Raw genomic sequence first — 14,631 nt, forward strand, 5'->3', positions numbered from 1 at the left:
ACTTATATATATATATATACAGAGAAACTAGAAATTCAAAGCAGTATTTGAAGTCAATAAAACACTGAATCATCATAAATGTGATAAATTGGAAATTGAATTATTCAAGAATTATGATTTTTCAAAGGCTATGACAAGATATTGTTAAAAGCTTAATAACCTTAAATGTTTTTGTTAAGAGAATTTCTCCTTCAAAAATTATATTATAGAATAAGAAAATAAATTCTCATCAAGTTTCTATTATTTGTTCTATCGGTAAAACAATACTTATAATTTAAACCTTTTGAAAGAAATCTAACATATCATAATCAAAAATATCTACAACTCGTGGGGTTTTTTTCTGAATTCGAGTTTCACTTTTGCAACAGCTCCATGCTTTGCATATGAAAAGACTAAAAAAGTTAATAGGAAAATATAAGTTTCTTAAGAAAATTATTAGTTTTGTCATCATGATAGAGTCTTAGCTGAAAAAAGTTTGGGAGTTACACAAATTTTAAAAGTTGTAATTTAAAAAGAAAATGACAAAGGGTTAGATTAAATGTTTTCCTTAATAACAAATATTGATGATTATATATTGATAATATATACTAATGTTACAATCATCAAATCTAAAGAAACAAAAATTTGTTCAGACAATTAAATAAATCAATACATTAAACTTTCAGTAATAGACAATCTATCAAATTCAAGTTGATGCATTTATCAAAAGATTTTAACATTTGATATAATTGATATATATTTGTCAATTTATAACTTTGATATATTTGATAATTGATATATTTGATAATTGATACATTTGATAATTGATACATTTGATAATTGATACATTTGATAATTGATAACATTTGATATTATTTAATTCAGGTATAAACATTCAACTTAGATCAAGTTAAACAATATGTAAACTTTTTGTATGCTCAGAAAAACTCCACATTTTTAAGATAAAACTTTAAGTTAGACTTCTTAACTTTATTTGAATATACACTAATAAAAATTAAAAGAAAGTAGCTGAAAGAAAGTCTTATATTTCTTATTCTTCAATCAGCTTAGGCAGTTTATTTTAAAAAGCCAATATACCAAATGAGCTATTGTATTATTAACAGCTCTATATTTTTTCAATATAATATTGTAAGCATCATATGATTTTGTTTACAGAGAAATCGGTGTGATTAATAAATAAAGCTTCAAATTTCAGACTTAAATGGAATGAATTTTTAGAATAAATAAAACGTGAATTTATTTTACAAAAATTTAAAATGATAATAAGAAAAAAAATCTTTCAATTATTTTTTTCAATGGGAAATTAATGCAAATAAAATAGTTTTACATCGAATTATAATCCCTAAATTTAAATTATCAAATCTTTGATCAGGAACAATGAACAAATGTGTCAAATAAAATAAAATTTCTGCAAGAAAAAGAAAACTATTTTTCTGAAAACAAATACATTAAAAAATTATTTTTTATGCTTTTTGAACTTTGTTAAATTTAAGCTACATAAAATCCAAATGTCCACATCAAAAAATACTTAGTTAAAATAAAAATTTATATAAAAAGTTTTCAACAAATTAGAAATTTATGTCACTTCAAAAACAATTGATCCTGATTGCAATTTGTTTATATTTATAAACTATAAGTTGAATATTAAAAACAAAAAATTTAAAGCTAAATTACTACAAAATATAAATTTTTAAATTTTAACTCCATATTTTAAACTTTAGTATAATTTCTTTCTCAAAAAAAAATTTTATTGAAATTTTGCTGCAGCTCTTTAATTTCCCAATAAACAATATAGGGAAGATTTTTTGTTGATGCAGGAAATATATTTACTGAAAGTTCAGAAAAACTTAGAACTAACACTATGAGGGTTATATAATTTATAAATTTTTTAAAAATAAAAATCAATACATCTAATATCAGGCTATCTCACTAAAGTTGTAAAATATTTGCTAGCTCAAGAACATCACCTAATACAAATAAATCAATCAGAAAAATTAATTGGAAAGAATTAAAATATCCAAAAATGGTAAAAAAAAATTTCAAACAGCATTAAAACAGTTTTATCTAGGAAAAAAAATTCAACACTTACTACTTGTACTGTTCCTCTCTTAGGTACATGATAGTCTTTACAATTTAAATTTATATGACCCTAAATAGAAAGAAAAAAAAGCATGATAAATAAATACATAAAACAATACAAGACTACTACATAGTGAAATAAAAAATAGTGATACAGTTCAAGCAATGAACAATCATTTAATGAATAAATACATCATATGTATGTTCAATTATATTCAATTAGATACTAATTAAAAGATTAAAGTTAAAACCTATTATTTCAGATTTCGCTTTCATTAGTATCTTTTAAATAGCTCCATTGATTTTTTAAAAGAAAGGGGCTGGCTGCTATAACATGTGGCTGCATTTCATAAATTATATGTTTGATCAATCACATTTAAGACTTAGAATTAAATGTGACATATAAGCGTCTTGATTAATTTTAGCTTTAATACTTATTAGTATTTACATTCTAAAGTTATTACTGTAAATTTTTAAATTAAATAATGTATTGTTAATACTGCGATTCTTCTTCATTATTATTTCTTAATTTATTATTTTCTATAAACTGTATTATTATTTAAAATTCATACATTCTTCTAGTCTTAAAAATTCATAACAGTGAAAATTTGCTTAATCTTGTGACAAAAAATTAAAAATCATTGGTCCGTAAAAAAGTGTTTTAATTATCTCTACATTGAAAACAGTAAATAAAGTTAATCATAACAGTTAAAATTTTAATAAAAATACTTATTCATTTCGATATCTTTTAAAAGTGCTAATAAGCTAACTAACATTTTTTGTTAAACATTTTAGAATGGAACAAAATGATTTTTAATCTTTAAAATTATACACACATTGCCCATTTTTTTCAAATATTAATACATAAATAAATGCCCCAAAATGCTCATAAGTTGTAATTGCAAACATGGAAAAGAAAAAAATAAAACCACTGTTAAAGGAGCAATGTAAATAGATATATTGTACAGTAGGGAACCGATTATCCGGAACGGTCGGGACCATCGCTATTCTGGAATAACTGATTTTTCCGGTTTTCTGAATCGCTACAAAAAGCCACTTTTTTTATTGTTAAACCCAACTAAAAAAAAAAATTATTTTAAAATTATCTTAAAAATAAGAAAAAACGATGAAGTAATACACTAATGATTATTTCCAAAATGATGATAAGGTAAACATCTTTAAAAAAAAGAAAGAAAAATCGTAAAATCTTAAGAGGAAAAAAAAAATAATAATTTTTTAAATGGTGAGAAAATTTATTGAATTTCGTTCCAGGTTTTTGGTTTTCCGGTTTTCTGATTTCCGGATAACAGGTTCTGTACTGTACTTATTATTTTGCTAAACCATTTGAAATCTCGAAATATGTGATATTCTGCTCATTAGCTTGTTGCTGCAGGCATATAGTTGTATTTTACAAATAAACAAAAAAACATATAGAGATACATTTTTTGCAAGCTTCTTTTAAATTGGAGACAATAACATACAAGTAAAAATAAAAAGATAGATTATATTATGAAAAAAAATTCAGAGCAATTTAAATGAATGAAAGATATAGATAAAAAATTACTAAATTAATCTTTAAAATTTTGGTTCGACATTCAATTTCAATATTTGAGATAAAATTTTGAACAATAGGCATTAGATTTTAAACAATCTACATAAAACATTACACATTTCTATACAATAAAAAATTAGCGGCATTTGTAAAATAGATGTGTTGGAGATGGCCTCATATAATATAAACACTAGTCAACTTATCAAGTCTATCAGCTATGCATAAGCAAAAGAATATGAAAAATATAAATAATTGAATTAGCTTCAGCACACCCAATTTTAGAAATGCACTTATTGTAATCAGACTATAAGCTTGAAAAAAAATTAAGATTCATTTATAACAATAGAAAGTTCATAAAATTTAAAAATAAATATCTTTTGATTACCATATAGGGAGAGGTAACTTTGTCCATGTCATGTAAAGTATAAAAAAATACAGTAACAGGCAATTTGATGTGACGTGGACAAAATGACCCACTGGCCCCGATTTCTGCTGTAAAACCCTCTACGGTGCTCACTGGCTCCAATCTACCATTTAAAACAGATTCCTAAATAGACAAAAATATGATTTAAGTACTATCAATTAAAATATTACATTCCACTACAATAACACAAATTGCTAAATAAGAATTCAAAAAATGTGTACATTTTTACATACATGTATTTAAATTCACTGAAAAAAATTACTGATTAGGAGAATTATGCTAAAGGGGTTAATTTATCATTAGTTAAAACATTTGAGATTAAGTGTCAAAAAGGAATATTTACACAAATCTCTTTAAAAAATATGAATAAAAGAAATTTCAAAATGATTACAATTAAATAGTGTGATTTAAACTTGGTTTAAATTTCAAAATATAAAGGATGGGAAAATTGCTAACAGTCCTATTAAAAAAATTGTTAAGCGTGCTTAACAAAACTTAATAACACATAAAAATTAGATTCCATTAAGAAAATTTATTTCAATTTTAAATCTTAAATAAATAAAATTTAATTTTAACTTAGTACCTTTAGTTTCAAAAAATAATAATATTTAAAACTTCTTAAATTTATTTTTGAAGCATTATATTACATAACGTACCACTTGTACTTCATGGAACTCGAACAATATGATTAATCTAAAAAATTTACTAACTAGTTTTAGTAATCTTATTATGACTTCTCTATGAAATAAATTAAAAATTATGCAATTATAAAATCGCATACATGTTTACGGAATCATAAAATAATTTAGACTAGAGAGAAAAGTTTAATGTGACTTATCTTTATTGATAAGATAATTTTACTGTACTATATATTCTACCTTTAATTTCCCTGATAAATATACTTCTAAAATGTCAAATTAATAATGCATTTTAATATGTACACTCAATATTAAACATGTACAAGTGTCCAACCTTATAAACCAGTGTTCCCTCCTAATAAGAAGACCCAACATTCACAGGTAGCAATCAGGTTTTTAAAGGAAGCAATTAAAAAAATTTGACTATTCTAAAAATGAAGTTAATCCTATATTGATGATAGGCTATATGTATAAATACTAACAACTGAAAATTTTATCAGCTGATTTAAAAGATAAGATTTTCTGAAATAAAAAAAAAATCCTTATTTTAAACTTTGAGGATGTATGTAAGTCAATTTGTCTGATATTTTAGAATCAGAAGAACTCACAGAAATGCAAAAACTATCAGTCAATTAAAGCTTAGCGTAATATAAAAGAAACAATGACATGACTTCATGAGGAAACCAAAATCAAATATTCAAATACAACCAAATCTGCAAGAGAACTATTGTTACGATTTCTATATTCATATTGAGCTGAATGCGGATTTAGTGCCATAAATGATTTTCAGCTGGAAAAAAATCTACAAGCTATAGCAAAACAGGGAAATTTGAGAGCAAAGTTAACAGAATTGGAACCTAAAATAAAATCTCTATAATGCAAGTGCAAGGATCTCCCTAAATTTAAAAAATAAACTTAAATGATAAATAATTACTAATAACTAAAATAATATAGAATTAGAATTGAATTTTAGTTCTTGATTATATATTTTGAAAATGTGCTTACAGTGTTAGCTGAATAACTTCATAGAGATTTCTGCATAAAACCTATCTTCAATAAAGAATTAAAAATTATAGAACAGCTTAGGTTGGGTGTAGGTCAAACATTTTTGAGAAATGCTGTTCTAAGCATTACAACTTTAAAGAAAATATCACTAAATAAATATAAAAATAGGGAAGAAACATTTTTTATTGCAGGAAAGCAACTAGATAAAGATTGGTTTAAAAAATGAAAGAAAGAAAAGAAAAAAATGACTGGATCTAGTGGAAAAAGTATGACAGAACTAATGATTTTATAAAATATACCCAGTCATTCACTATATAAATTTAAGTTCTAAAACAATCAGATTAGAAAATGAGAATTCTTAACAAATAAAGGTTCAAATTGGAACAGATACTACAAGTTTTAAACTAAGACAAAGTCAGGGAGCAAAACACATAAAAGATAATCCAAATGCAATGACCAAGTTGAGCAATCTTATGATCTGAAATAACTTTTTTAAGACTGTGAATGATCAATTCCACCATTTTGCATTTAACTCAGAAACCCATCAGAGAATTTTGATGGATCTTATGCATATTTTCCTGAGTGATGTGGACTCCAAAGTGCAGGAAGGTAGAAACCAGGGTTCGTGATTTTTTTGATTTTTTTAGAAAAAATCAAAAAAGTCAGATTTTTTTGATTTAAATCGGATTTTTTTGATTTAAATCAGATTTTTTTGATTTTTATTCAAATACACTATAAGAACTTTGATTTATGACAAAAAAAGCTTTATAAATGTTTAATTAAAATTAAATTAATATTAAAATTATATTATAAGAATATTTTAGAAGCTCTAACTACCTAAAACAATTTTTCATTATAGTACACAGCTTTGAATGCATAGCAACTATTTCGAAACAAATGCATGATTGAAATTTAAAGACTAGATGAAATAGAGAATTTAAGGACTACTTTAACTATAAAACAAAGTTTCAATTACCAAATCATAATTTTAATTTAAAATTGTGATTTCCTTTTTTTCTCTCTCTTGATTTCTAAAATGACTAAATAAATGTAACAGATTGTGTTTATTAATGCAGTCATTCATCAAAAAATAAATAAATATTTAATCTATATATTTTTATATTAAAATATTTGTTTTTAATCCTATATCAAAACAGATAAGCTAAAAAAAATCTATATACTCATTGAAATTTTTTTTTCACAAAATTTCTTTATAAAAAATCTGATAATGTCAAAGATACTGTAAACATACGAGAAAAAAATACTTAAATGTTTACTTTAATCTGTACTTTCAATCTCAAGAGTCAAGAGTTTTAAAGATGTAATTTCGATTGTGTTAGAATTTAACACATACCAAGAAAGAAAGTAATTTCGTTAACTAAAATTAATTAATGCAGCAATTTATTTAAAATAAATTTTAAAACTAAGAAAAGAAATAATAAAAGTATCAATAATTTAAAACACTGTTTTTTAACTTTTTAAATCAATATATACATAAAAAAAATTTGTTGATTTAAATCAATGATTTTTTTAAAAAAATCATTTGATTTAAATCGTGATTAAAATCAAGTTGATTTAAATCGTGATTAAAATCAAGTTGATTTAAATCAACAAACCCTGGTAGAAACTACAGTTTGTTTGTAGTTTCGACCTACAAAAGCTTGTGCTACATGGCACATCCCTGGGTTAACTTCAAAATGAAAGTATTGGTCATGCATGGCCTCAGTATGAAAAACCATAACAGCTTAAAATCTAAGTTACAAATCTCAATATAAATTGCTATTAACTCAACTATTTCAGAGCTATCAAATTAAATATTAAAAAATATAAACTTAAATTACATAAAAGATAATTTTAACTTGAAAAACATAAACTAAATACATACATTGAAACACATAAACTTAAATACATAAGAGATAATTTTAACTTAAAAAACCAAAACATACTTCAAATGTTCCAAGTAAGCTGCTGCTGAATATTGAGGCAGGTGCACTTGTACTAAAGTGCAGATCTTTTTCTAAATCTATTTCTTCTTCTGGATCTTTTTCAAACAAAGCCCTTTAAATGATTAAACAAAACATTTACAGTGACAGTTAAAAAAATAAATTACTAATATTACTTTAAATATACAGAAAAATTTAAAAATCTAAAGTATCATTGGATTCCATAAAAAAAAGTTGCTAGTCACTTATTTTGAAAATATCACAATAATTAATTGTAAAGAAAGAATTCATCTAAGCATCAAGAGTAGAAATAGAAAGGAAGCATTAATTTTATTTGATTAAAGGGTATTTAAAATTTACCTTTAGAAAATACTGTCGTAGCATCATTTTTATTACTATTAAAAATACCTTTTAATGGCAGACACAGATATTATTGAACTGTCAAAGTCAAAACAGGTCCCACATTTTCTCATTGGAGCCTAAAACATTATTAACATCTCAATTAGATTGAATGCTATGCAATGGTAAGTAATTAGATCGTGTTAAGATCTAATTTATGTCAAATTTGGATAAATTATTTATATCAGTGGCTTAATGCAAGAGCAACTAGTCACTTAATTTCAAAATGTGTAATAATTAAAAACATCATTGCCTTTTGTATTCTGTTTTAATAACGACATTGGTAATAGTAAAAAAATGCCTGTCCATTATTTTAACAGTCTATGGTTGAAAAAATTAGAAATTTGGAAACCAATTTCAATTTCAAACCAATTTCTAATCAATTAGATCACATTTTTGCAACATAATAATAAGGGTTAAAATTCTTGCATTAAACCACAGATATAGCAATAAAAGATCAAAAAGACTTCCGCCAAATAATATTTTATATATGTTACCGGTTAAGTTTGAAATCCGGCATTCTATAGAATGCCTAGGCGTTGTATATAATGCCTAAAACTAACCAGCTATGTATGAAACGATTTATATTTCACACATTTCCTAGGCATTCTATAGAATGCCAAATGAGAAACCAGCAAAGTATAAAATAAATTTCCAATTCGTCAAATGCATGTGTAAAACAAAGTGCCAAATTATTAAATGACTTTGCGGGAAAAATGTGATGAATAATTTTTTATATGAAAATTTTGTTTCCCTTAATAAGAAAGGCAAAATTATGTTTTGTACAACTTTCATTTTTCTTTAGGAATTTTGAATAATTTTTTTTTTAATGGCACTCTCATTATTTTTCAGAATAAAAATTTTTTTTTTTGAGAAATGCACATCGATTACATAATAACCTCATCAGGATATTTTTTTCATACTTTGCCTAAATAGCATTTGTCATTCTATAGAATGCCTAGATATTATATACTATGCCTAGGGAAAGTAGTAAATACTTCTCACAATTCATACTTTGCCAAAAAACATCCAGCGTTATATACAATGCCGGATGTTTTATGTTAAAACCCCGGCATTCTATAGAATGCCGGGGTATCATACTTTGTCGGTAACATATACACAATAAAATATAATGATTTCTCACAGAAATAGAGATAAGTAATTTTACTAAAATTTAACTGCAGGTGTTATAAAAAATCCTTTAACAGTATCAATCTGATTAAGTAATAATAATAATAATAATATTATAAAAAAAAGTTAAAACCTTGTGCCTGATGATTTACTTATTTTACAAATTGAAATAGACAAGTGAAGAAATATTTTCCTACTACTTTAATAAGAAATATACAAGAACCTGTATAAATAACTATGAATTTTAAAGGGGATCATTGACAACAATATAAAATATATTTAGATGACAGGTTTTTAATAAAAATTGAACAGCAATGAAAACAGGATGAAAAAAAATCAATAATAGCAATTTCATTGATTTCTGCAAATATTTCAGAAATTGTTATATGCAGTTTTTATAGTAGTAATCTACAGTTTTTAGGGCAAAATAATATCGCATAATTTTTTTTTCAAGTACTAAAAAAGTTTAAAAATTATCTCAAAACCATAAAAAAATTATATTCCATGACATTTATAATTTGACTTTATTAAAAACTAATTATATTAAACTTTATTATTTTATTTAATAACCATCGTTGAACAGCAAACACAATTTTTTGAGTTTATGACAACTAATGCTCAATTTTGTAGAAATGTAATTTTGAACCCAATCTAGAAAGCAAAGAAACTCCTGGGTCAAGTATTTAGAGAAATTTGCTTTCATGGAGAACTGTTAGATGTAACTAACCTGCATTTGCGTTACATGAAGAGATAAACCTCCCAAGGTAAGTCCGATGGCCAGTGGACTAACCCATAATCCCTCTGCCACTGAGGATATTTCACAACAGCATTGTGGGCGGTGCAAGCCAGGTGCAGAATTCGCAACGACCAGCCATCGCTGGGATTCAAAATCGGTTCACCTCATAGGGAGGTAAACACTTTATCCCCTGAGCCACTACGGCTCTAATAAACTCTATTGACAAATTTCAAATATATTTCAACCAGAATTTAGTATTTTACCATACTTAGTATCAACAACATAAAAAAAGATGAACAATATATGCCTTCTGTAATTCAATTGAGTAATTATCGAAAACAGCTACAAGGAGAACTGCTTTTTTGAGAATCAATATTAAAATTTCATTTTATAATAGCCCTTAAAGACATTAAAAGCACATTGATGATAATAGAAACTTACAGGACTGGATGTTAATGGAAGCCCACTTCGTTGATGAAAGACCAAGGTAGTTGCACTATCCAAAGACCGTCTGAACAGAGCTTTTTTCTCTGCAGATGGAACTTCAAAGGAAGATTGGTTAACCTAATATATTGAAATTGTATTACTAAAAATAACATCCTTAACTTATTATGAAAACTGATACATCTAAAATATTAGTATAGTATGGACATAGATCTAGAATTTTATACAAAAACATTCTTTAAAAAACATACCCCTTTAGTTTAGTTGTTAATACCTGTTTCGAAAATCATAAAATAAACATATAAAAACTGATAAAAAATTATTCACCTTAAGATACTAATTTTAAGACGTAATTAATAAGAAATATTACATGATAAAATTAGCTATTTTGAGGACTACTTCTTAGTTGTAAATGAGGTAAAAATGGAACTAAATGCAAAAAAATTAGCCTAGGAATTTTTTCCATTTAGCTTTCATTTAATTTTTAAAAATCCCTCTTATTATATATTGAAGATTTAAATAGATACTTTAAGAAAGTTATAAATAGGGACTTGAATATTTTTAGTACCATCAATTCTTACCTTTTTTACAACAAAGAAGCATCCCATGTTTTTATTTATTCATTTTAAATAATATCAACAATTAAAATATACCTTATCCTCAATGTTAACATCGGATGTAACAGAAGGGTCATCATTTAATCCAGACAACTCCCGTTCATCACACAGCTCATCACTGTTTTTGGGAAGAAGAGCACCACATTTCTTGATATTTACAGAACTGTATTTTGGATGGATTTCTGAATTGCGAACACTATTCCAGTAATTATTTCTTTGATATGGTTTGTTGATAGCATATTCTGATTGAGAGGTATTTTGTGGAGTGCGGCTTGACTTTTGTTTTAAGGTCTGAAATGCATTGCTGTCATTCCTTTTATGACTAAGATAGGAAGGTGATTGAAAGAAGTTAACCTTATTTGGTAGTAGGTTGGTGGGGTTGGATTCTTTAAGATGCATTAGAGAGCTATTGTGCGGTTGTAACGACCAATGATTTTGAATGTCTGATGAAGGGGATGGTTTATCACTAGAAGATATGGATTTGGACTCACTATCACAAGGTTTTTTATTTGATTCTTTGATTAACCACAATGGTTGCTTGTAACTAGGTTTGAGATCGGAACACTCAGAAAGTTTTAAAAATGGTGCTTTCTTTGAGTTATAACTACCATCCAATAAAGCTGGGTTAATATTCATCTTCTCAAAGTATTTAGACAAGGATTTCTCCTTCAGATTAGTCCCATTGTCAATCAAGCTTTTGTCATGGTCTGCATGAAGGCTTTTCTTGTGCACATGTCTATCACGCAATCGTTCCAAAACATGTTCCATTTCCTCTTTTGGAACATGTTTCAGAGAGTCATCAACACAATAATTTAAAACTGGATCTCTTTTCTGAGATAGAAAGTTTAAAGATGGGTCTTTCAGAGTGTAGCTTTTGTCGAAGTTCATTGATTTTGAATCACTGATGCTGCAATCACCCATATCTTTCTTTAAAAACCTTTCAACAACAGGTCGTCTCTGGGGCCTGCTTTTCCTCTTCGAAACTTGTTCCTCGCGCTTGTGGCCTGCTTTCCCAAACATGAGATGTTCCGGAACTTCAATACTAGGGCTACCACACCTTGATGGAGACTGATATCTTTTAGGATACAAGCAAAGGGAGTTTGGAGGATCAAGTAAGCTTTCTCCAAGCATTGTATCAGCAGGGCTGTTAGTCCTGGAAGACACTCCTGTAGACAAGATTCCATCACATGGATATTCTCCAACAGAAGATTTAATACTTTCTGGAGCTTCTACTCTGCTTTTTAAAGGTAACTGTGGGTCGGAATGTTTGTGGCAAGGAACGTTAGGAATGGCTCCACATCTGGGGAGGCTTTTCACCAGAACTTTCATGGCAGAGCTGCGTCCAACATTTGCTACAGGAAAAATATGGCAATCAGGTTGGGAAGAAAATCTGCTGGAAAACGCTTCTCCAGGAACACAAACCCTGAAAAAAAAAAGAAACAATGTTAAAATTTTGATGGTTATTTTATTCTTGTAGAAAATGTAGAAAAAATAACTGAATCAGGTATAAACAACTTGTAGCTCACAAAGCCTTTTAACCTGGCTTATGAACAGTTAATGATGTGAAAGGAAAAAAATTCGAAGAAAAAAAATTCGGAAAAAAAAGTACCCGCATTCACAGTAAAATAAATTTAAAGATTTAATTTAGTTTTAATATCTTTCGCAAATCTGTGATACAGAAAAATTAACAAATAGAAGTGAAAAAAAATTTCATAGAAAATTCAGTTCTCATCCACTTTTCAAAAATCTAAAATAGAGAGAGAGAAAAATAGAGAGAATCTAAAATAACAATCAAAAAATCATTTAAATAATTGGGAAAACTGATGAGTTATGAAAGTATTACAAAGATACATGTTTGTACACTACACAATATACTAAATAACTTTAAAAAGTTGGTTCACAAGAAATATTGGCCTTTCAATCACGATTATTCATGAGAAAACAAATAGATTTTCCTTAAACAGTTTAAATTTTTTACTCAAATTTTACACAATTTCTTACAAAAACACTATATGTTTATCTCCAATGCACCATTGAAACATTAATTTTTATGTTGGAAAAAAAATTCACATGATGGGAAGAAAGAAACTTCACACTGAATGCTTGTAAAGGTGTGCTATAAACAAAATTAGTTGTAACTCCTAAATAATGAAAACACTATTCTCTGCAAATCTATTAAACAATAAATTATTAAACTGATAACCCTGTACTCAGTTTGATAGTACCAGCTTATTCAACATAGCACTACATTTTGCTGCTATTCATTTAGGGAGGAAAAAAAAACAATATATTGACTTAATATACTATAATAATATTTACTTGCATATTTACTCATATACACTATAAGCCAAAAGTTAAACACACTTTTACACTGGACTTATGTGTAAAAGTATGCTCAACTTTTGTACACCAGTATATTTTCTTTGGTCTTTGATAATTCACATTTTTTGCTTTCAAAAAACTAATTAACACCAAACAGCTTTAATACATAATTTCAAATTTCTTCCAAATATGTAAACAATTTTATAAATGTATAGTATAATCATACACTTGTAACAAAAAACAAATATTTCAATAAAAATTTGAGGAAACATTTAATCACTAAAAAATTCGAAACAAACCTGTAATGAACATTTTGTGGTGATTTCCCCCCAGATGAGCTGTACCAAGCACAGAGCTGAGAGAAATAAAGGAAAGACCGAACAGCTTGGATTAAGCCTCTTGAAGTTATGCTCGCATCTGGAACCCTGCAGAGTAAAAATTTAAAAATATGTACTTCATATAAATAAAATCTAAGCCAAAAATTCACAGTTATAATATAGCATATGGATATACTTTTCGCTACGATTTAAAGCACCATGAATAAAACAAAAAAAATTTGGGAAAATTCATTATGTATTTCAGTATTGTAAGATTATCGGGTTTTATTTATAGTATCCAAAAACAGCAGCGTGAACACATAAATTACTCTTAAAACCTAAAAACACTAGCATTAAAAATAAATAAATTTTTGAAACTTAAATGACAAATGAAATATTTGTCTTTTTTTTGAGGGGGGGGGGACAATATTTAGATTTTAAATATAAATAAGCTGGCACAATAAAAAAAAAACTTTATAAAAAAAATCATACAATTCAATCAATATGATTTAATGTTAACAATACTTTTTAAATATTATAGAGAAAACTCTCCTGACAATGCAATGATAATTATAAAAATTATTTTAAGGAATAAAAATTTTACATGTTCAAGATAACATATTCAGTCAGATTAAGTTTATATTTATATTATAGTAAAAGTGACAATTTTACAGCTAATGGAAAAATTCGAAATTTTTTTCTATATATGTATGTACCTTCGTGGAAGCATGTGAATTGTCCATTGTTCAATTAGGATGTATGGCAGATCAGGTACTGAATCCACATTCTGGAAAGGTGTACAGCAGCTGGGGTACAGCAAGACTTCAATTGTCATAGGGATGCTATTCTTCCACAACAAAAGCATATGCTTGAGTATCTGCTCATATTTCTGACACTATTGAAATAAAAAAATATAACTTATTGCCAATGGTTGGAAGTATAAATGTACATGACAATTCTAAATTTTACATTTCTGCTACAATCTACACTTTTATTATTTTAACAAAAAGGTCTTTTTTTTCTT

At 26.5% G+C, this 14,631-nt stretch overlaps 1 protein-coding gene across 6 annotated transcripts in view; it reads right to left on the bottom strand.

The window, feature by feature from the left end:
- LOC107438735 (atos homolog protein A) overlaps nucleotides 1-14,631 on the bottom strand; it is a 106,155-nt gene that overhangs the window by 1,895 nt on the left and 89,629 nt on the right. For all 6 annotated transcript variants that reach the window (XM_016051081.4, XM_016051082.4, XM_016051083.4 and 3 more), the window contains 8 exons: nucleotides 14,324-14,502; nucleotides 13,590-13,715; nucleotides 11,005-12,391; nucleotides 10,349-10,471; nucleotides 8,050-8,120; nucleotides 7,645-7,756; nucleotides 4,017-4,178; nucleotides 2,090-2,149 (listed from right to left, as the gene is read on the bottom strand). In XM_016051081.4, coding sequence (XP_015906567.3) covers nucleotides 2,090-2,149; nucleotides 4,017-4,178; nucleotides 7,645-7,756; nucleotides 8,050-8,120; nucleotides 10,349-10,471; nucleotides 11,005-12,391; nucleotides 13,590-13,715; nucleotides 14,324-14,502 — 2,220 coding nt within the window. The remainder of the gene's footprint in view (nucleotides 1-2,089; nucleotides 2,150-4,016; nucleotides 4,179-7,644; nucleotides 7,757-8,049; nucleotides 8,121-10,348; nucleotides 10,472-11,004; nucleotides 12,392-13,589; nucleotides 13,716-14,323; nucleotides 14,503-14,631) is intronic.

The sequence above is a fragment of the Parasteatoda tepidariorum genome, chromosome 3 (assembly GCF_982258835.1).
Source record: "Parasteatoda tepidariorum strain Cologne lab strain chromosome 3, Ptep-v5.0, whole genome shotgun sequence".
Taxonomy (NCBI): Eukaryota; Metazoa; Arthropoda; class Arachnida; order Araneae; family Theridiidae; genus Parasteatoda; species Parasteatoda tepidariorum.